At 49.9% G+C, this 20,422-nt stretch overlaps 3 protein-coding genes across 53 annotated transcripts; 1 reads left to right on the top strand and 2 right to left on the bottom strand.

Moving 5' to 3' along the window:
• Positions 1–4,578: 4,578 nt before the first annotated feature.
• LRRN4CL (LRRN4 C-terminal like) lies at positions 4,579–6,664 on the bottom strand. Its single transcript, XM_081534733.1, has 2 exons — positions 6,456–6,664; positions 4,579–5,933 (listed from the first exon to the last, which is right to left on the bottom strand). The coding sequence occupies exon 2, from the start codon at positions 5,926–5,928 to the stop codon at positions 5,227–5,229; it is 702 nt and encodes a 233-aa protein (XP_081390859.1). The 5' UTR covers positions 5,929–5,933; positions 6,456–6,664; the 3' UTR covers positions 4,579–5,226.
• A 596-nt stretch (positions 6,665–7,260) lies between these two features.
• Positions 7,261–20,347, bottom strand: BSCL2 (BSCL2 lipid droplet biogenesis associated, seipin). 50 transcript variants are annotated; one of them, XM_081534715.1, is made up of 14 exons: positions 19,510–19,705; positions 19,284–19,416; positions 19,026–19,155; positions 17,143–17,355; positions 15,295–15,611; positions 13,838–13,919; positions 10,309–10,474; positions 9,301–9,435; positions 9,015–9,112; positions 8,293–8,434; positions 8,085–8,151; positions 7,823–7,909; positions 7,645–7,725; positions 7,261–7,497 (listed from the first exon to the last, which is right to left on the bottom strand). In XM_081534715.1, exons 5-14 carry the CDS (start codon positions 15,587–15,589, stop codon positions 7,355–7,357), a joined length of 1,296 nt encoding a protein of 431 aa, XP_081390841.1. In that variant the 5' UTR covers positions 15,590–15,611; positions 17,143–17,355; positions 19,026–19,155; positions 19,284–19,416; positions 19,510–19,705; the 3' UTR covers positions 7,261–7,354. The 50 variants fall into 50 exon arrangements, with proteins under 50 accessions (XP_081390841.1, XP_081390805.1, XP_081390824.1 ...); XM_081534679.1 differs by having other exon boundaries at positions 8,079–8,151; positions 10,309–10,452; XM_081534698.1 differs by having other exon boundaries at positions 7,823–7,903; positions 8,079–8,151; positions 10,309–10,452.
• Positions 16,297–19,263, top strand: GNG3 (G protein subunit gamma 3). 2 transcript variants are annotated; one of them, XM_081534735.1, is made up of 4 exons: positions 16,297–16,453; positions 17,742–17,957; positions 18,359–18,458; positions 18,729–19,263. In XM_081534735.1, exons 3-4 carry the CDS (start codon positions 18,360–18,362, stop codon positions 18,855–18,857), a joined length of 228 nt encoding a protein of 75 aa, XP_081390861.1. In that variant the 5' UTR covers positions 16,297–16,453; positions 17,742–17,957; position 18,359; the 3' UTR covers positions 18,858–19,263. The 2 variants fall into 2 exon arrangements, with proteins under 2 accessions (XP_081390861.1, XP_081390862.1); XM_081534736.1 differs by lacking the exon at positions 16,297–16,453 and adding an exon at positions 17,195–17,378.
• Positions 20,348–20,422: the final 75 nt, after the last annotated feature.

The raw sequence follows: 20,422 nt of genomic DNA, 5'->3' as shown, positions 1-20,422 counted from the left end.
ATCAAAAATACACAAAGAATTTGTGGCAATGTGGTGAGTATATTCTAGATAGCAGATACATTCTAAATTTATTGTAGAGTTCCAATAAGAGAAAAATGACTAGGGACTTCCTGGTGGTCCAGTGGTTAAGACTCCGTGCTCCCAATGCAGGGGGCACAGGTGTGATCCGTGGTCAGGAACTAAAATCCCACATACCGCAGAACATGGCCCCCTAAAAAAAGAATATTTTAAAAAACAGGATGTCTTTTTTTGGTGTTAGTTCTAGAAGGTCTTGTAGCTCTTCATAGAACCATTCAACTTCAGTTTCTTCAGCATTAGTGGTTGGGGCATAGACTTGGATTACTGTGATGTTGAATGGTTTGCCTTGGAAACAAACTGAGATCATTCTGTCATTTTTAAGATTGCACCTAGTACTGCATTTCCGATTCTTTTGTTGACTGTGAGGGCTATTCCATTTCTTCTAAGGGATCCTTGGCCACAATAGTAGATCTAATACCTGAATTAAATCCGCCCATTTCCATCTATGTTAGTTCACTGATTCCTAAAATGTCGATGTTCACTCTTGCCATCTCCTACTTGACCATGTCCAATTTACCTTGATTCATGGACCTAACATTCCAGGTTCCTGTGCAGTATTGTTCTTTACTGCATTGGACTTTACTTTCATGACCAGACACATCCACAACTGAGCGTCATTTCTGCTTTTGCTCAACTCTCTTTCTGGAGCTGTTTATCCCCTCTTCCCCAGTAGCATATTGGACACCTACCAACCTGGGGGGCTCATCTTCCAGTGTCATATCTTTTTGTCTTTTCATAGTGTTCATGGGGTTCTCGAGGAAAGAATACTGGAGTGGTTTGTCATTCCCATGTCCTTTTCATCATAGGTTATTGGAACGCAAAAGTAGGAAGTCAAGAGATATTTGGAGGGACTTCCCTAGTGGTTCGTGGGCTGGGACTCCATGCACCCAATGTAGGGGGCTGGAGTTTGATCCCTGGTCAGGGAACTAGATCCCATATGCTACAACTAAGACCCAGTGCAGCCAAATAAAATAAATAAATGTTTTTTTGTTTTTTTTTTAAAGAGAGAGCTACCTGAAGTAACAGGCAAGTTTGGCCTTGGCGTACAAAATGAAGCAGGGCAAAAGCTAACCGAGTTTTGTCAAGAGAACACACTGGTCATAGCAAACACCCTCTTCCAACAACACGAGACAACTCTACACAGGATCATCACCAGATGGTCAAACTGAAATCAGACTGATTATATTCTTTGCAGTTGAAGATAGAGCAGCTCTATACAGTCAGCAAAAATAAGACCAGGAGCTGACTGTGGCTCAGATCATGATCTCCTTATTGCAAAATTCAGGTTTAATTGAAGAAAGTAGGGAAAACCACTAGACCATTCAGGTACGACCTAAGTTAAATCTCTTATGATTATACAGTGGAAGTGACAAATAGATTCAAGGGATTAAATATGGTAGACAGGGTGCCTGAAGAACTATGGACGGAGGTTCATGACATTGTACAGGAGGCAGTGATCAAGACCATCCCCAAGAAAAAGAAATGCGAAGAAGCAAAATGGTTGTCTAAGGAGGCCTTACAAATACCTGAGAAAATAAGAGAAGTAAAAGACAGAGGAGAAAAGGAAAGATATATCCATCTGAATGCAGAGTTCCAGAGAATAGTGAGGAGAGATAAGAAAGCCTTCTTATGTGAACAGTGCAAAGTAATAGAGGAAAACAAGAGAATGGGAAGGATTAGAAATCTCTTCAAGAAAATTGGAGATACCAAGGAAACATTTCATGCAAGGATGGCCAAAATAAAGGACAGAAATGGCAAGGACCTAACAGAAGCAGAAGAGATTAAGAACATGTCCAAGAATACACAGAAGAACTATACAAAAGAAGGTCTGAATGACCCAGATAAACATGATGGTGTGGTCACTCACCTAGATCCAGAAATCCTAGAGTGTGAAGTCCAGTGGGCCTTAGGAAGATTACTATGAACAAAGCTAGTGCAGGTGACAGAATTCCAGCTGAGTTAAAATCCTAAAAGATGATGCTGTTGAAGTGCTGCACTCAATATGTCAACAAATTTGGAAAACTGAGCAGTGGCCACAGGACTGGAAAAGATCAGTTTTCATCCAATCCCAAAGAAAGGCAATGCCAAAGAATGTTAAAACTATTGTACAATTGCGCTCATTTCACATGCTAGCAAGATAATGCTCAAATTCTACAAGTAAGGCTTCAGCAGTATGTGAACTGAGAACTTCCAGATGTGCAAGCTGAATTTATAAAAGGCAGCAGAACCAGTGATCAAACTGCCAACATCTGTTGGCTCATAGAGAAATCAGGGGAATTCCAGAAAAACATCAACTTCTGTTTCATTGACTACACTAAAGCCTTTGACTGTGTGGATCTCTACAAACTGTGGAAAATTATTCAAGAGATGGGAATACTAGACCACCTTATCTGTCTCCTGAGCAGAGACAGAACCTGTGTGCAGGTCAAGAAGCAACAGTTAGAACTGGACATGGAACAACAGATTGGTTCAAAATTGGAAAAGGAGTTTGTCAAGGCTATGTATTGTTACCCTGCTTATTTAACATATGTAGAGTACTGTGCCATGCTTAGTCACTCGGTTATGTCTGACTCTGCCATCCCATGGGCTGTAGCCCACCAGGCTCCTCTGTCCTTGGGGATTCTTCAAGCAAGAATACTGGAGTGGGTTGCAATACCCTCCTCCAGGGGATCTTCCCAAACCAGGGATCGAACCCAGGTGTCCTGGCATTAAAGGTGGATTCTTTACCATCTGAGCCACCAGGGAAGCCTGATGCAGAGTACATCATGCAAAATGCTAAGCTGGAATCAAGATTTCTGGGAGAAATATCAACCTCAGATATGCAGATGATACCACTCGAATGGCAGAAAGTGAAGAGGAACCAAAGAGCCTCTTGATGAGAGTGAAAGAGGAGCGTGAGAAAGCTGGCATAAAACTCAACATTCAAAAAACTAAGATCATGGCATTCAGTCCCATCACTTCATGGCAAATACTGGGGGAAAAAGTGGAAACAGTGACATTTTATTTTCGTAGGCTCCAAAATCACAGCAGACGGTGACTGCAGCCATGAAATTAAAATGTGCTCGCTCCTTGGAAGGAGAGCTATGACAAACCTAGATAACGAGCGTATTAAAAAGCAGAGACTTTGCCAACAAAGGTGCGTATAGTCAAAGCTATGATTTTTCCAGTAGTCATGTATGCATGTGAGAGAGTTGGACAATAAAGAAGGCTGAGCTCCGAAGAATTGATGCTTTTGAATTGTGGTGCTGAAGATTCTTGGACTGCAAGGAGATCAAACCAGTCAATCCTAAAGAAAATCAACCCTGAATATTCATTGGAAGGACTGACACTGAAGCTGAAGTTCCAATACTTTGGCCACCTGATGCGAAGAGCCGACTCATTGGAAAAGACTCTGATACTGGGAAAGATTGAAGGCAGAAAAAGGGGGCAACAGAGGATGAGATGGTTGCATGGCATCATCAACACAATGGACATGAGTTTGAGCAAACTCTGAAAGATAGTGAAGGACTGAGAAGCCTGGTGTGCTGCAGTCCATGGGGTCATAAAGAGTTGAACACGACTTAGTGACTAAACAACAAAAGAGGAGAATAACTAAATTGTATAGTACTACCTCTCTCACTTACTTCTGGGTAAGTACCCTGTGGAAATACCTAATCATGTGAGGATATGCCAACAAACAAGGATGTCCACAGCAAACACTGAAGACAAATGTTCTAACAAGGAACCATGGGAAGTGTCAGTTAAGGAGCATCCTCTGATGGAAAGTTATGCCATTCACATAACCGAGGAGGCTGTGATTTACCAACATGGAACATTGTCTATAATATATTGAATGAAATCAAGAATATATTTCCACTGCTTTTGGAAAGATTTGCTCTGCTGCAGGCGATTACCTCTTGAGGAGAACTCTCCTTTTATCAAGTGTTACTTGAAATTTGTGTTATGTTTATAATTTTTTAAAGATTTAAGAGCAGTAAAAGTGAAGAATAAACTCTGTAGCAACTTAAAGACTTTTCTACATCCAGTTAATTTAAAAATAAACTCAAGGGACTTCCCTGGTGGTCCCATGGCTAAGATTCTGCCCTCCCAATGAATGGGCCTGGGTTTTTAAAAAACTTTTTTGGAAAATTTACTTATTTACTTATTATTGGCTGCTATGGGTCCTTGATGCTACTCACAGGCTTTCTCTAGTTTCAGTGTGCAGTGGGGTTGGGGGTGGGGTGGGCTACTCTCTAGCCGTGGTGCAGAGGCTCAGCTACTCTGCAGCATGTGGGATCTTACCAGGGATCGAACCCACGTCCCCTGCATTAGCAGGCAGATTCTTATCCACTGTGCTGCCAGAGAAGTCCCAAGGACAGGGAATTGAAAAAAGATCATGATAGCTATGTTTCCAAAGTGTAGTCACTCAGTCGTGTCCGACTCTTTGCGACCCCATGGGCTGTAGCTATACTCTAATACAAAATAAAAAGTTTAAACTAAAAGGATCATGACAAATGAAAATGCCTTCCTTTTACATTTCCTTTAATGTTATACAACAAACACAAATAATACAGTAAACACAAATGGGGGGAGGGGAAATCCTTTTGTTATTAATATATTTTTACAAGCAAGCTTGTCCCAGAAAGCCACTTGGACAATCCTCTTCTCCACCCCACGTCAGTCGCTTAGTTCCACCCGACTTAAGACACAGTGGATTGTAACTCAGTGTGCATCCTATCTAAGCAAAAGGCAGCAGGTGAGGTGTGGACTCTAGCCCCAAACTCCCATCCCACAGCAACTGATTCTCAAAATCCCATGGGAAGCCACCCACAGTGACAGGGCCCACACGTGGAACCTGGTCTCGGCCTGATTTGTGAGGCCCACGAGCTAAGAACCATTTTTAAATTTTTAAATGGTTACATGGTTATGTAAGTACCTACACAATATCTGTGATTTTATCCCCTGGAACCACAAAGCCTAAATTACTATCTGGTCCATTAAGAAAAGATCTTGTCAATTTTCTCTACTCCTTCTAAACCTCTGCTTCGGAGCAGAGTGGAAAGTTTGGGGCATGAACCCACTCAGCAAGGGCCCAGCGCCCAGCCTTCTGTGCCATCCTCAGTCTGGCCTTCGTGGGCCGTCACCTCACCCGGGGAGGCCCAGGCAGCCTCAGAGCCCTGCGTGACTGGGGCGGCCTCGGCGGGGGCAGCCCCAACGCTGGCGTAGGCAGAAGTGCCAGACCAGGGCAGAGCAGCTGAGCAGGGCCAGCGCCGAGCCCACGCCCACGGCTGCGAGCAGCAGAGTGAGCGGTCGCGGCGGCATGGTCAGCCGGCCGCAGGGCCCTAAGTTGGGGCCGTCCGCGCCGTCGAGGCCCTCCGCCCCGGGTCCGGGCGCGCGGCTCTCTCCCGCGTCATTGGCGGCCACCACGCAGACGACGTATGCGCCCCCGGGCTTCAGGCCCTTCAGCTCCGCTTGGCGGACCGTCGAGTTGAAGCTGGGCCCCTTCTGCGGAGCCCCGCTGCCTTCCCAAAGCAGCAGCCAGTACTGGTGGACCGGAGAGGAGGGGGCGCACCAGTGCACCTCGGCGCGGCCCGTCTCGGCCTCCACGCGCACTTCCCCCAGGCGTGGCGAATGCGGCGGCTGCAGGGCGCTGGAGAGGCTGGGGCACAGGCAGGCTGTCGGGCTGGACCTCTGCAGCTCCTGGCAGGGGACCTGCAGGTGGCGGCAGTGGTCATAGTCACAGAGGACAGCCGCCAAAGATGTCTCATCTTGCTCGTCTCCTTCCAAGTCTCCGGCCACCAAGGGCTGTGTTCTGGGAACCAGGGAGAATGTGACAGCAAGCAGCCACAGAAGGCAGGGAGAGCGCGGCATGGAATCTGGAAGGGAAGGTGAAAGGGTAAAGGCTCTTCAGCCCCAGACCCTGCAGGCCCCCCCCGTCCTTCGACAAAACCCGTAAGCAAAGGGAAACAGGACCGGGGACCAGGAGAACAAGCAAGAGGTAGGAATGACCCCAACAGGCCCATGTGTCGTCCAGCTTCTGAACAGCTTATGTGCTTGGTTTTGGGGAAAAGAATGAAATGTGGTCTGAGCCAGCAGAGAGGTGCGATCGGCAACATGTGAAGCGCTGGAAATAGTTAATGAATAAACAGTGCTGGGGGGAGGTGGGGTGGAGAAGAGGAGGAAATGATTTACACCGCCTGGGTAAGGAAGGTGGAATGGTTACCAGCTGCCACCCAGAGAAACCATCTAGTCAGCGACACATGCAGAAAGCCAGAAAGCAGATGGAAGTTAGAATAGAGAAGAGGGGACACAGAGGTCCTGAAGCCCTCCCTCTCCACCTGTCGAAGGCCTGGTCCCTCCCTGCCCTCCACATTTCTATCTCACAGGCACCCCCTTACCAGCAGGTAGGCCTTGATGCGGCAAGTAGCAGGCTGGGGCTCCTAAGAGGTCCCCAGGAACACAGGCTGAGCGGTCACGTTCTGTCAGTGTCTTCAATTTCAATTCTGTTTTGGCCCAAAGCTTTTATACCCCTCGACTGTGATGTCACCACCTGGCCCCGCTTCCCCTGCTCCCCTCCCTAGTGAGTGCCAAGAAGAGGGCTGGTCCCTTCAGAAGGCCTGAGTCACGGGGCCAGGGGTGGGGGAAGCCACATGCAGCGGTTTCAGCTGGAGGTCAGGATGCCTGGGTTCTGAAAGAGCAGTGGAATGTGGAAAGCAGCCAGGGGCTGAGAATCCAAAGGCTGAAGTCATGTGAGGGGGGTGAAGAGGGGAGCGAAAGGGACGGGGCTACCTGGCTGGTATCAGAGAGGAAAACAGCTACAGACAGCATGGGGCCTGGGCCACAAAATGCTGTTTCGGTAAAAAAATCATACCACATCCATGGCAGTCATTTCCTGTCTTCTGCCTCCCCACGGATTGAGAAAGGGAGGGGTGTGGAGGCCAGAATGATGTATCCCAGCTTTGCAGCCGCACCCTATGCTATCCCCCTCCCCAGAGGGAGAGGACTGAGCGGGCAGGTTTTTTCGCTCCCTGGACTTCCAGGCTGATGAATGGAAACAGCTGTGCCTAAAATAGTCCAGGGCCTGGAGGTCTTCTGCATCAGTGGCCCCTGACAAGACAACCTCCTCCAACTGGGGCGGGGAGTGCCTGGGGAACACCAGGTTTTTAAATGACCCTGAATCCACTTCAGAGTCAGGGAGGCAGCTGGCATGAAAATAGTTTATTATTGGGGGAGCCCCGGAGAGAGAAAGGGAGCAGGTGGGAAAGGGCCAGAATGTGGGGACTCGGCCCTACTTGCTTCAGGAGCTAGAGCAGATGGGGCGCTGTCGGACAGAGCCCGCAGAGGGCTCCGAGCTGCCCACGGTCTCCGGGGCAGGGGCAGAGTTAGAGGCAGCCAGGTTGGCCTCCGTCAGCAGAGCTGCATCTTCCCAGGAGCCTGAACCTGGGCCAGGGGAGAGAAAATCAAATCCCAAAGGGGAAATTCCAGACCAGGGGCCCCTGTCCCTGACCAGGGGCCCCTGTCCTCGCCCAGGGTGGCCTCCTCCCTGTCCACATGCCACCCCAGGTCCCACCGTACAGGGTCCCTCACCATCACTGGCCTCGGGCTCCAGTTCCTCCTCGCCACTCAGGGGCTGTTGATCTGTTTTCTCCTCCTCGGACAGCTGGCCTTCTGCAGCCCCACCGGGGAAGGCAGAGGTCAGTCTGGAAGAGGCTTAAGGGGAGGACTGAGGAGGAATCAGGAAGGAGATTGGGCAGCTGCACCATACCTGTCCCAGAGGGATCCGCGTGGCTCTCACCATCCTCTGTAACGGGTGACAGCTGGGGGGACTCCTCCTGGCCTGGGGACCCTGTGCCTCCAAAGGGGGTAGAGCACAGGGAAGGACTAGGGTGGCTGCGCCTGGGTGGCAGTGCCAACTTCACCCCGTGCCACCTTTCTCTTGACCTTCAGCTTAGTATGTGAGCACCTAAAGCCTCATTCTGGATGGCGCAGGAGCCCCCCCTCACCTAGCCCCCAGCCATCACCTCTACCTGGCTGATGGGCAGAGATCTTTCGCTGGACTTCCTTGCGGGAACGTTTTCGGTTTCGGACGTTTACCTGCGGAGGGGAAACTCCTGAGCAGCAAGGACTGCCTTCCCTCACCAGAGTGACTGGGCCCTTCTGCCCCAGCCCCCAACACGCCCCGGCCCACTCCCTAAAGAAGGACCATGAAGGGGAGAAGAAGGGGTCCTTTGAGACCTGCAAAGAGAGGCGTTGTCGGGGCCAGATGCCCCCCCACACCCACTGCATGTAGCTGAAAAGCACAATAACGCTGAGGAAGGTGAAGTTGCTGGCGACACCAACGAAGGCGCAGGTCATCGGGAAGTTGTACAGCAGGTACCTGAGGCAGGGAGTAGACAGGAGGGGAGTAGCAGCTACCAGGGAGTGCCAGCCTTCTCATTTCCCAGAAGTAATTTCTAGGGCAATTCACCAGAGCTTGGCGAGGGCTGGTCTCCACCCTCTGCCTCCCACTCACTGAGCTAGTGGTTCAAGAGAGTATTTCTCCACTCTGACTGCACATGACCTCCCCCTGGGGTGCTTTCAGAAAGTCTGATGGCTGGGGACTTCCCTGGCTAAGGCCCAGTGGCTAAGACTCCACTCCCAAAGCAGGGGGCCTGGGTTCGTTCCCTGGTCAGGGAACTAGATCCCCACAAGCTGCAACTGAAAGCCGGCACAGCCAAATAAATAAATATTAAAAAAAAAAAGCCTGGCAGGCAGATATGACCATAACAAATCCTAGTCTTGAGGGTGGGGCCCAGGCATCAGTATTTTTCTAAAAGTCCCCCAGGCTCCTGACATATGATGTGCAGCCAGGGCTGAGAACCTGTAGCCCAGGTAAAATCCATCACCTCTGCTTAGGACCCTCTTCACTTAAGGAGAGCCCCAGGAGAGCTGCTCAGACCATGTGGGCACTGCCTCACCTGAGCCCAGTGAAGTGGGCATGGATGCGGAGGTAGGCTCCGTACATCTGGATGCGCTTGCTGTGGATCTCAATAATGGCTCCGGTGGTCGGCACATACTGCGGGTGGGAGGGCAGTGGCGGCAGCACATCAGGCCAGGATCCTGCTGTCACTCTCACCAGCCCAATCTGAGGCCCGCTTCCAGCCTCCACTGTGGTCCCTCCTGACCGAGCCCAGAAGCTCCTCGGGTAAAATTCTGGGCTTGTGGGGAGGGCTGTCTCCTGTGTTCCTCCTCTCCTCTCCTTACCGAGTTCTCTCTGTATTCTGGGTATAGCTCCACCTCCAAGAGCTGCTTCTGCTCCGCAAAGCCAAACAGCAGGAGGCTAGAGAAGACCAGAGTGTCGAGCATCTGGAGCAGGCTCGAGCGGTAATGTAGCATCACCTGCCAGGGCCAGGGAAGAGAGGCTGAGGACGGGCGCCGACCCTCAAAACCACCCCTGAACAGGGAGGAGAGGCTGGGCACAGGTACCCACCCTCAAAACCACCCCTGAGCAGGATATGAAGGCTGCTTCTTCCTTAGGTCCCCTACTCCTTTTCACTTCCTACCACGCCCCAAGTCTCGACCCCATCATTGCAAAGGCTTGAAGACATCCCTGCCCTGCCCTTCCCAACCACACGTCTGTATTCCAACACAACAAAGTCACCGCTTCTAAGAAAGCCTCCCAGTGAAGCCCCACACTATCTGTCATCCACCTTTCCCCAGAACGGTGCTATAATCTAGAACAGTGTACCATCTATTCTAGTACACTGGAACTGGTACACGTGCCAGTGTAACATCTGAGGCTTTTCTCCCCCATGTGGACATTCAGGGATTTGCTTCATGAGATGGTTCTGTTGACAATTAAGAACGGAGTCTAACATTTATTGTACACCCACTATTTCCTCATGGAATCCAAACCAGTCTTGCTATGAGGGAGTTACTACTATACTCGCTTCAAGGGGTTAAGTAAGTTGGCCCTCAGCTAGTATGTTTCTGAGTGAGGACTTGAGGCCTGGTCTGTCTGGCTCCAAAAAAGCCCGTTTTCAGGGCAGCTCCACTCTTCAGACTTTACCCCTGAACATGGATGTGCTCATCGGATGTCTGGGGGTGGGGTGGGGGGAGGGGGCGTTTATCTGGTTTGGTAAACTGACACCTCTTGCTATGCTGTGTCAGTGTCTCAGACCTCAGAATGTTTTCTCCTGAAGCCCCACCCAGATCTACTCTGACATCTGTTATCATTCTCCACAACTTCCTAGACAGGCCATGAACACTCACGGAGCGTGAAGAGGTGGAGATGATTCGGCCGCCTCTGGTGTAACATGAGATGGTGACCAAGAACATGCCCAAATCTTGATTCACAGGAGACTCTGGCAGCTCAAGCTCCAAGGTAACGCGGTACGGCTGTCCATACATCAGTACCTGCCCAAGGTGGCCAGCATCTCTTTCAAAAAAATTTTTTTAATTGTACTGTCCCTGTCCCACCTCCCGGCTTACCCCTCCAAATACAACTTCCTCTGCTATCAAAACAGGCTTCTCAAATCTCCCTCTTCCCAAGAAGGTGCTGCCCCCTTCTGGTAGCTGGATCCCTCCCACTTCAGAGATCTTCAGTATCTACACTCCTGAATCACTGTTCGAGAAAAGTTGTGTCAGATTTCTTTTCCAAAAGTGAACAGTCATGTTGCCAACTGGGCCATCTGTGACTCAGGCCTCTCTGTCCCCGTGAGGCCATCCCCTTGGGACAAGCCTGCCTTCACTTACATTACTAATTAGCAGAGTGCCAGAAGCGCTCACCATTGCCCTAGCCAGCTCTCCCACAGTAACTGTCGCTCCAGACCACTTTGTATGTCCTTCTGAGTCCCTTACCTTGGTTCTGTTGGTAGAACCCTGAGACTCACAGTGGGAAGGCATCTTCACTGGGATTAACCTCAAAAGATTAAAGATTTGCCACCAAACATACCCTAGTTATTCCTGACCATTCCTATACTCCTCTAATCCTATATTCAATTATGCTTATCCTATGCATGACCCCCTCAGGGTGATCCACAAGGATTATAGGGCTGATGGTAAAGCTTTTGGTTTTAACCAAAGAGGGAATGGATTAAAAAAAAAATTTGAACAGTGCCCTAACCCTAATAGTGAGGGCTTCCCTGGTGGATCAGATGGTAAAGAATCTGCCAACCCAGATTCGATCCCTGGGTTGGGAAGATCCCCTGGAGAAGGGCATGGCAACCCACTCCAGTATTTGTACCTGGAGAATCCCATGGACAGAGGAACCTGGTGGGCTACAGACCACACGGTTGCACAGGGTTGGACACGACTGAAGTGACTTAGCATGAATGCACACAACCCTAATGGTGAACTATCTAGATTTATTGCTATGAAGGTACTTTGAGCATTTTATCTGTAGAGTAACAGGTGAAAATCCACTGATCAAAATCTTTCTTTATATATATTCTTATTTTTAGTCTGAATTATTATTTTTTACCTTTTTGTTGTTGTTCGTTTCTTTGACCACACTGTGCAGCATATGGGATCTTAGTTCCCTGACCAGGGATCGAACCTGCTGCACCCCTTGCATTGAACTGTGGAGTCTTAACCCCTAAACCACCAGGGAGGTCCCTTCACTCTGAATTGTCTTGAAAAAAAAAATGGATTCCATGAGATTCCAACCCCCATGTAGAGGCCAGGTGAATCTAAGCTGGTTGCTTCACTGAATTCCTTGAAACATTAAAACAGGTAGTTCTCTGGGTGAGCAGGAGGGAAGTGGCAAGTGACTGCTAGGTAGCGGGTATGAGTTTTTTTCTGGGGTGATGAAAATATTCTCAAATTGATTTTGGTGATGGTTGCTCAGCTCTGAATATATTAAAAATGACTGAACTGTACATTTTGAATGGGTGACTTGTATACTATGCGAATTATATAGCAATAGAGATTTATATATATATATATATATTTTTTTTTTTTTTTTTTGAGTCGGCGTCACCGAATCAATGGACGTGAGTTTGAGTAAACTCCAGGAGTTGGTGGTGGACAGGGAGGCTTGGCATGCTGCAGTCCATGGGGTTGCAAAGAGTTGGACATGACTGAGCAACTGAACTGAACTGATATATATATAATTTTTTTTTTTCTTTTTAAGCCAGTAATTATGTCATCTCCTTCAAGGGGATCCAAAAATCGCTAATACCAGAATCCTGTGAAGGACTCTTGCCTTTGCTCACATTTGTCTGCCTGACGGATAACTCGCCTCCATTCCCACTTTGAGCCTCACCATCGCCAGTCTCCAGAAGACCTAATTCTTTGCAAATTCTTCTGAAATTCAGGAACTGCATCTTTGCTACTTAATGCAATGTAGAGATTTCCGTCAACCCTGTGAGCTCTTTGAAGCAGGACAACATCTACTTCTAAACAAGCTGTTACCCACAAAATAGACCCATTGTTTCACTCACTCATTCAAAAATGTTCACTAGAAATCAATGAAATGATCAACCTGCTTTACTTATTGGGGAACTTGGGCCTCACCCTTCATCCTTCCATTCCTTCCTCATTCAGCAGCCTCGTACCCGATGGTTTTAGGCTCCCTATATCACCAACCATTATGATCTACAACAGGAAGCCACACAACAGCATGCACCATCCCAGGTGTAGATGTACTGTGGCCTTGTTTCTACTCCCCTCTCAATATATTCCATTTATTATTAAGCCACAAAAACATATTGAACCAATGTTTTCACAGAATATTCTCTAGTACTCTCCACATTACTTTCCTGAGTAGCAGAACTAAATAGATAATCCTCTGTCTCACAATGCCCAACACCCCACTCCACTACTTTCTTTTGTGACCATGCTGTATAACTTGCAGGATCTTAGTTCCTGAACCAGAATTGAACCAGGACCCTCAGCAGTGAAAGTGAATAGTCCTGATCACTGGACTGCCAGGAAATTCTCCACTTCACCACCTTGAAATCTCCATTTGGGATCCACTCATCCCACTTGGTAAGCTTTCTGGATAGTGGTACTCTGGCAGTACACTGGAAGATGTCACAAGATACAGTCTTCTGGGTTATTTGTATTATCAACCCCAGGGGGTCCAAAACTCTATAGCTTACATTCCTCCCTTCAGAGTGACCATTTATTTCTGTCCTCCATATTTTCTACCTTTAGGTCAGTATCCTCCCAAGTACAATTTTTGAAAAATCATTTTCAAATGATTTTTAAACTTTTAGTCTGATCACTGATTACTTCTCATTATGCTGCTGACAAGTCAAAAAACTCTGGTGATCAGAAACGCTGTTGATCTCCAATGTCCTTCTGAAGTCTTCTGGGATCCTACCCTTTTGCAGAGCTTCCACCAACTTGCCTAATAAAAGAAGGATGCATTCCCACTTTGCATTTCCCAGGGCTTTCAGGTTTATTGAAGATATACTGGCATTTGGCCAGTCCTCTGGCACAGTACCCTTTGTAATGGAAGGTTACGTGTATCTCTCAGTAGTGTCATAATTAATAACATACTTTCAAAACTCTTGGGTGGATTCCATCCTAGTTCAGTGAGATAGCTGGTTTGTTTAAGTTCATTTAGATCTAAAGCACCCCTTATCTAGCAGATATGGCCTGCCTGAAACAATTTAAGGAGGAAAGAATAACCCATTCAATTCATTTGGACTTCCATTCTTTTTAACCTCCCTTTCCTTGAAAGCTTTCCTTTTAGTCTTTGTTACTCAGTCCCTGGTATCTAGGTCTTTCCCAAGTGTTCTTGTTTCAAGTCATCATAGCTCTAATGAAACCTCTGTTCAGCTCCCATACTCACCCGATCACGTCCACCCTTAGCCAGTGTGACATTGGCAACAGGGAAGGAGCAGAGTAAGGACGTAGAGGATTCGCAGTCCGTCCTAAATGAGAATGAGGATGATACTCTGCTAAGTTATAGTCTGTCTTACTTATCCACACACCTCCTGGGCCCCTGGGACTCCCTTTCCTGTCCCCCATCCTTTCTTCCAGAACAGGCATCCTTCTCTGTTATAGAGAGAGATGGAGAAGAAGTGCAGCCAGGAGATTCAAGACACTAGAATGAGTCTTTTAAATTCTCTTCCTGCTACTTGTGTTTATTTCTTCTCATGAAGGTAGACATTCTTAAATGGGAACCTATGGACACTTAGTTGAATAGTTTCAGACTTAAGTGTTTCTAAAGACTTACTTGGGAAGCTGATAAAAATGCAGATTCCTAAAAAAAATAAAACAGATTCCTGGGTACCACCCCTCTAGATTCTGATTCCAGAGTTCTGATCTGGGGCCTAGTTTGAGAAAACTCCTCCAAAGGGACCCACAGATGATCTTTAAGAGGCTCACAAACTCTTCCAATTGTAGGCAAAATTGCACATGGGCATGTATCATTAAGTAGGTTCTTATGACAGGAAAGGCCATAGCTTTCATGAGATCCATGCCTCCTAAAAATTTAAGCAGCTGTGCCTTAGAAATTATGGCTCATGACCGGGGATTCAGGACATGGAAAGAAAGAAACAAAAATCTTTGGACCATTGATAATAGCACCTCTTGATTGGTTCTGTAGTCATTTTTAAAAGAAGGGGAGAGAATTTGGCAGGATCTGTAAAATGGGAAGGAACTGAGGATTCAGACAAGAAGTAGGACTCTGGGAGTTTATGAACCCAGACACCTTGTTGTTTTCATAAGCTCTATTGCAGCAGACAGTCAGGAGTGGGAAGAAGTAATGTGAAAGGCAAATACCGCTTTCCTCATATCTTCTCTACTGAAGGCCAGATTAGTTCTGAGATGACTTGAGAGGTTAGGTTAGCTCAAAAGTCTACAGTAGCCCCGAGAGAGGTCTGATCCAGCCTAAATTGAACTGACCCTCATAATGACAGTCTGCTGCTGCTGCTGCTAAGTCACTTGAGTCGTGTCCGACTCTTCGCGACCCCATGGACTGCAGCCTACCAGGCTCCTCCGTCCATGGGGTTTTCCAGGCAAGAGTACTGGAGTGGGTTGCCATTGCCTTCTCCAATGATAGTCTAGGAGAGGGCTTTTTTTGCTTGTTTTTTTAGACCAGATTTCAGTAACCAGAGACAGGACTAGGACCCTAGAGCCCCACCAGCCCAGACCTGCCCCAACCTTGGGCTATAAATCAATATAAGTGCATTAGGCTCAAGAGTCCTCCTCTGTAAATAAGAGGGTTTTCCTCAATAAGCGCCAACGGTGCTTGCAGCAATTCTCTCACAGGATTCCTCTACTTTGACAGAAGACCCTTCTCACCTGTAATGGAAATGCACGGGGCTGAGGTGGCTGACTGTCGGCATGTAGGAGTAGTAGAAGGAGCCATAGAGGAAGACAGACACCCAGAGCAGGAGGAGGATGGTACAGAAGAACACTCCAAACTGCAGTAGCAGCTTGCGGGCACGGCCTGCCATGACATGGCCCATCTCCTGGGCCCACAGTAAGGCAGGTACTGGTGGGTCATTGACCATGACGGGGAGTGCAGGGGGTCTGGCCCCGGGTTCAGGCTTTGGGTTCCTAGGTGCTTTGCCACCTGGACGCCACTCCTGGCCATGGGACGAAGCAGCTGGTGGTTCCTGGAAAAAGACCGAGAAAGGGAAAGAATGGCTCGTTTCACGGGGGAAGTGAGGGCAAAAAGGACACACTGACCAGAATGGCTCTGAGGAACCAAAGACAGCAAGACATAGCAGAGCTTTTGTTTCATACGGCTTTTCTCCACTGATTATGTTTCTCTGCCAATTATCCCTTCCCTTCCTCCAATGAGCTTTCTCACCACCCCCCTGTGCTAGAATTCCTCAGCTGAACCCATCCTCGGGTCACCTGATTCTAGGACAGGCCACTCTGATGGTCATTCATAGCAATATATTACATACAGAGGATGAACGCCTTAAAATTCTTCTAAGGCGGATTTATGCACACGATTCCACACTGCGAGGTGGCTGCACGGAGAGTTCGCGACTTGCCTAAGGTCGCATAGCTGGACTCAAAGCCAGCAACCTCAGTGCAGCCACTATTGCCTCCCGAGTTGCTTCTCTCCTCCTGGAGCTGCGCTCGCTCCCAGACAAGATCGCGCCCCACGCCGGGCAGGGCGTCCTGCGGCCAACGGCCGCTCCCCGCCAGATCCCTCCGGTTCGGTGACTGGCGCGGCGCCCGGAGCCCCCACGCAACCGCACCACCATAGAAACCATTCAGCCCGCAGCGGCAGCTCCGCAGACTCACCAGCCGCGCGCGCTGCCAGGGCAACGGCGAGAAGGCACTTCCGCCTCCCAGGGAAGTTCCGCCCCCTTCAGCCGGCCGCCTCCTGGCTCATCCGGGGCGGGGCCTGGCGCAGGGGGCGGGACCTTCCAGGCGGCCAGGTTCCCACCTCCAAGCATCCGGCACTCTCCCTCCCTGTGGCCCGTTACCCCCTCCCCCTTTGGTAAGCAAAACCAAAGCGGATGGGCATATCCCTCCAGGCTCCAAGATATGCTCCAGGAAGTGCTATGAGTCAGCAGCATCCCTCTCAGCCAGCCCCTCGAGGCCGCAATCGCGGCACTCCGCCTACACCTTCACTATCAGTCATTTAACCCCAAAAAGGGGGGAGAGGCGGGCGTCCAACAGGCGCTGATTTTTATTGCGCACATCTCCTTGGACCCGTGGGCTTCCAACGCAGAGAGCATTCACCCTGGGAACGTTGCAATCTGCGGGTACCTGGGAATTTTGCGTGATGTGCCGGCGGGCTGGCTGGCCCCTATTCACAAGAGTGGTAGCATTTCAGGCCCGTGATTTGTCTCCAGCTTTAAAGACGCGTCATCGACCTCCTCCGACCCTAACCAGACTTTTTCTCTGAGTTCCCACAGCGCATAATCTAGACTAGGTCTATGGCGGGTGGCACTTTCTATTTTGTATGTGTCTATTCACCCCAAACAAGATCCCTCAGAGGGTAAGATCTGTGTTGCGCACATCTTTGCACTCCCCACAGCACCACTCACAACGCTGCAGACGTAAGAGGCAATCTCTCAAAGACACACACACACACACACACACACACACACACACACACACACACACACACACACATCCAGGAAGCCCATCTATTTCCAGAAACACCCACCGACTCTCCCCTACCTCTTCTTTGTCGGATTCTTTGATCTGGTCTCTGCATGCCTCTTTTTCCCCAGCTTCTCCTTCTTCTCTTTGGTCTGCCATTTCTTCAGACATCTTTTTGATGGACCTTGCTGCCCTTGGATTTTCCACTTGTAGCTAGAACGTTTAGTGGTGATCTAGAAGCTGAAACCTGTAGCTCATCACATTTTCCTGGATATGGGGAATGGCGGGTCCCTGGAAGAGAAACGAAGATTCAGGTGCTAAATGCTGTGTCAGAGTAGAGGGAGGAGGGATGGAGGGGGCGACTGCCCAGCTGATGTCAGAATTGCAAATGAGCAGGGTCTCACGCAGTCTGTATTGACTTCACTGCAGGGGCTGTCACAGGTCCAGACCACCCCATTTGAGGGGGGTGTCTGCCTGGGACTCAGCTACTTCCAGTTCCTTTGGGGAGGGCTCTAGCCCAGACTCTGGATGCCTGCAATGGGGAAGGGCAGGCAGTGAGACATTAACAGTGGGGGTGTGCACAGGGGCTGCAGGCAGCAGCCAGGCTCCCCCACTGGCCAGACAGTTGGTATATGCCAGGATCTGAGCTGCTCCTTCTAGCATCCTTCATCCTTCAGGTATCAGCCAGTGCTGGAGCTGCAGAAACAGGGACCAGCCCTCCACTGGCCTCTGACCTGACCCTCCCCAGTGGCCTTCTCTGTATTAGCTGCTTCTGCTGCTGTGTCAGATACTCTCAGCTGCAACTCCCTGCAAGGTGGGGCACCCATCTCAGGCAGGTTTTGGTGCACACCACTGATCAGATTCCCCAGGACTGTCGCTGCCTGTGGCCTCAGGTGAGTAGGGAGCATCCTGCTTTTCTCCCTTTGGGGCTCAAGGGGGCAAGTGGGGGTTATGTGCCCTCCTCATTAGGGCAGGGCTCTTTCTAGTTGTGGTTTTCAGAGCTGGGAACACAGATAGCTCGAGGGCTGTAAAGCCTTCAGTCATTCATATGTTTAATGATCTGTAGCCCAGGCCTTGTAGGAGTTTGGGAGCATCGCATTCCACTTCTCCACTTCCTTAGCTGAGGAACAGGGAGATGGGAAAGGCCAGGGAGGTTGGGGATAAAAGGGGAGAAAAATATTACGGCATATGACCCAGCTTTGCAATGGTTGATGAGGCTTAATGCGGGAAGGGGGCCTTCAGCTGAGATTGTGCAGGGCCCCCTAGCACGCTCTGAGCTGTCTCTTTTCTCCAGGATGAAAGGGGAGACCCCTGTGAACAGCACTATGAGTATTGGGCAAGCCCGCAAGATGGTGGAACAGCTTAAGATTGAAGCCAGCTTGTGCCGGATAAAGGTGGGTGGGGCCCTGGATCCCATTAGTTGGCAGGCTGTACCTAGGTGCCCAAACCTCAGGCTAAGAGAGGCTTTCACTGACTCCTTGAGATCATGGAAGGAGTCTTGGCATCTGTAAGGAAAACTGGCTCCAGGTTTCTGTGGGTGATGAGGGAAGAGAAGACTGTCTTAAGGAGTCCTAAAGATGGCAAAAGATAATCTATTTGGGGAAGGAGGCTGCAGCCCCCTTCGGGATTTCTGGCTAACAATTCCCCTCCTGGCTGTGCCCCAGGTGTCCAAGGCAGCAGCAGACCTGATGACTTATTGTGATGCCCACGCCTGTGAGGACCCCCTCATCACCCCTGTGCCCACTTCGGAGAACCCTTTCCGGGAGAAGAAATTCTTCTGTGCTCTCCTCTGAGCTGCCCTGTTCCTCTTCACAACTCTTTATCTTTCCCTCTCCCGGGCCCTTCCTTATTTATGTCAGTAACTGTCGTGAACCGCCCCCCCCCCCCGAGGTTCCCTGCATCCCACCCCTCGCCCTTGCCCAACCCTGTGAGGGTTATCTGAAGCCCAAGCCCTCCCTCACCTGTCTGCCGACTCCATTTCCTCGCCCACTGTGGCAGACCCAAAGCACCCTGTGACTCGGGGCACCCGTAGCTCCACCCACAGAAGAGCTGTCAGACTCTGTCAGCGTCCCGCCGGCTTCCCTCTGTGACCTGCTCAGAAAATGGAGAGAGGGATGGGCTGGGTGCTTGCTGTCAGTCTCACCTCGGAGCTATTGGGAGGCTAAAGCCCTGTGAAGAATAAAGTCATTCCGAGTCTCAGAGGACAGCTCCTGTGTTACCGTTCTTGGGGGGAGAGGCTCATCAGTCAACAGATTTGGTGGTGGGTGCGATAGGTAGAAAGGCTTGCCATAACCAGGGAACAGAGCCAGTCAAAGCTCGTTAGACATTCTCTAGGATCAGAGATCCGTCGGGCTAGAGGGGACGGAGAGCAAGAGAAAGCGTCTCAAGTGGAAGAATTGTTACAAACAGGCACTCAGAGGCTACAGAGAGCACTCCTACACGTACCCAAGAACTTTCATTTGCAGTGAAGACAAATGAAGAAGAAAACAGACCGAACCGGGTGAATTTAGGAAGGTATTCCCGAGGGAAGGCGAAGACAGGAGGTACCCAGTAAGAGGGGAGGAGCTTAGTTCCAGTTCCTGAGGAGGGGCCGGTTTTACTAAGATGGCTGCGCCCACGGCAGGACCCCTCCAAGATGGCCGCCGCCATGGGGCCCACGCCAATACGGCGGCCGCACGTCACAGCGTTTCACCGTACAGGGCTTCTTCGCTGGGCCCACACTTAAAATGGCGGCCCCAGGCAATCAGAGGTCTCAATATGGTCCCTTCCGTGCTCATCTGTCTCAAAATGGCTGCCTGTGTCCTCGCCAACTCCATACCCACTTCTCCCCAACCCGGAGGCTGGACACCGACGTCCACCCGATCCAGGTGAAGGCACACGGGCGGCTCTAACCAAGGATCTTGGGACAAGGGAACCCCAGCAAGCACGCCGATATAGTAGGCGCCGGTCGCGTGGATCTTATGAGAGAATCTAGGTCCCTACAGCTTGCCTAGTGGAAGCTCCTTCGGAGCGGAAACAGAAGTGTGAGGACGATTCCCGCGCCATTCGGCTCGGGGTGCTGTTCCTTGGTTGGCTCTCGTTCTCCCTAGGAGTTGGATAAGCCCTAAATTGTTCAGTTTGGGCTTCCTGGTAGAACTGGGGCTTGCTATTCCCCATTTCCCATTCAGGCCCATTCTGTCACATCCGCTAGGATTAATGTCCCCGCCCCTGGTTCGCTTACCGCCCCTCGTAGTGGTCCAGCCAGCAAGCTGCCCGGCCAGAGGCTTGTCTCACGAGCGCCTCCTGGACTCAGCCTTGGCAGAGGTTTATAAAGCCCCAGAATACTCTTTCTCGCAGCCTTTTCCTTCCAAGGGAAGGA

Source organism: Giraffa tippelskirchi, chromosome 10 (genome assembly GCF_054371585.1).
Source record: "Giraffa tippelskirchi isolate mGirTip1 chromosome 10, T2T-mGirTip1v1.2.pri, whole genome shotgun sequence".
Taxonomy (NCBI): Eukaryota; Metazoa; Chordata; class Mammalia; order Artiodactyla; family Giraffidae; genus Giraffa; species Giraffa tippelskirchi.
Note: the sequence above shows the minus strand (reverse complement) of the source record. Positions and strands in the feature narration are given on the sequence as shown.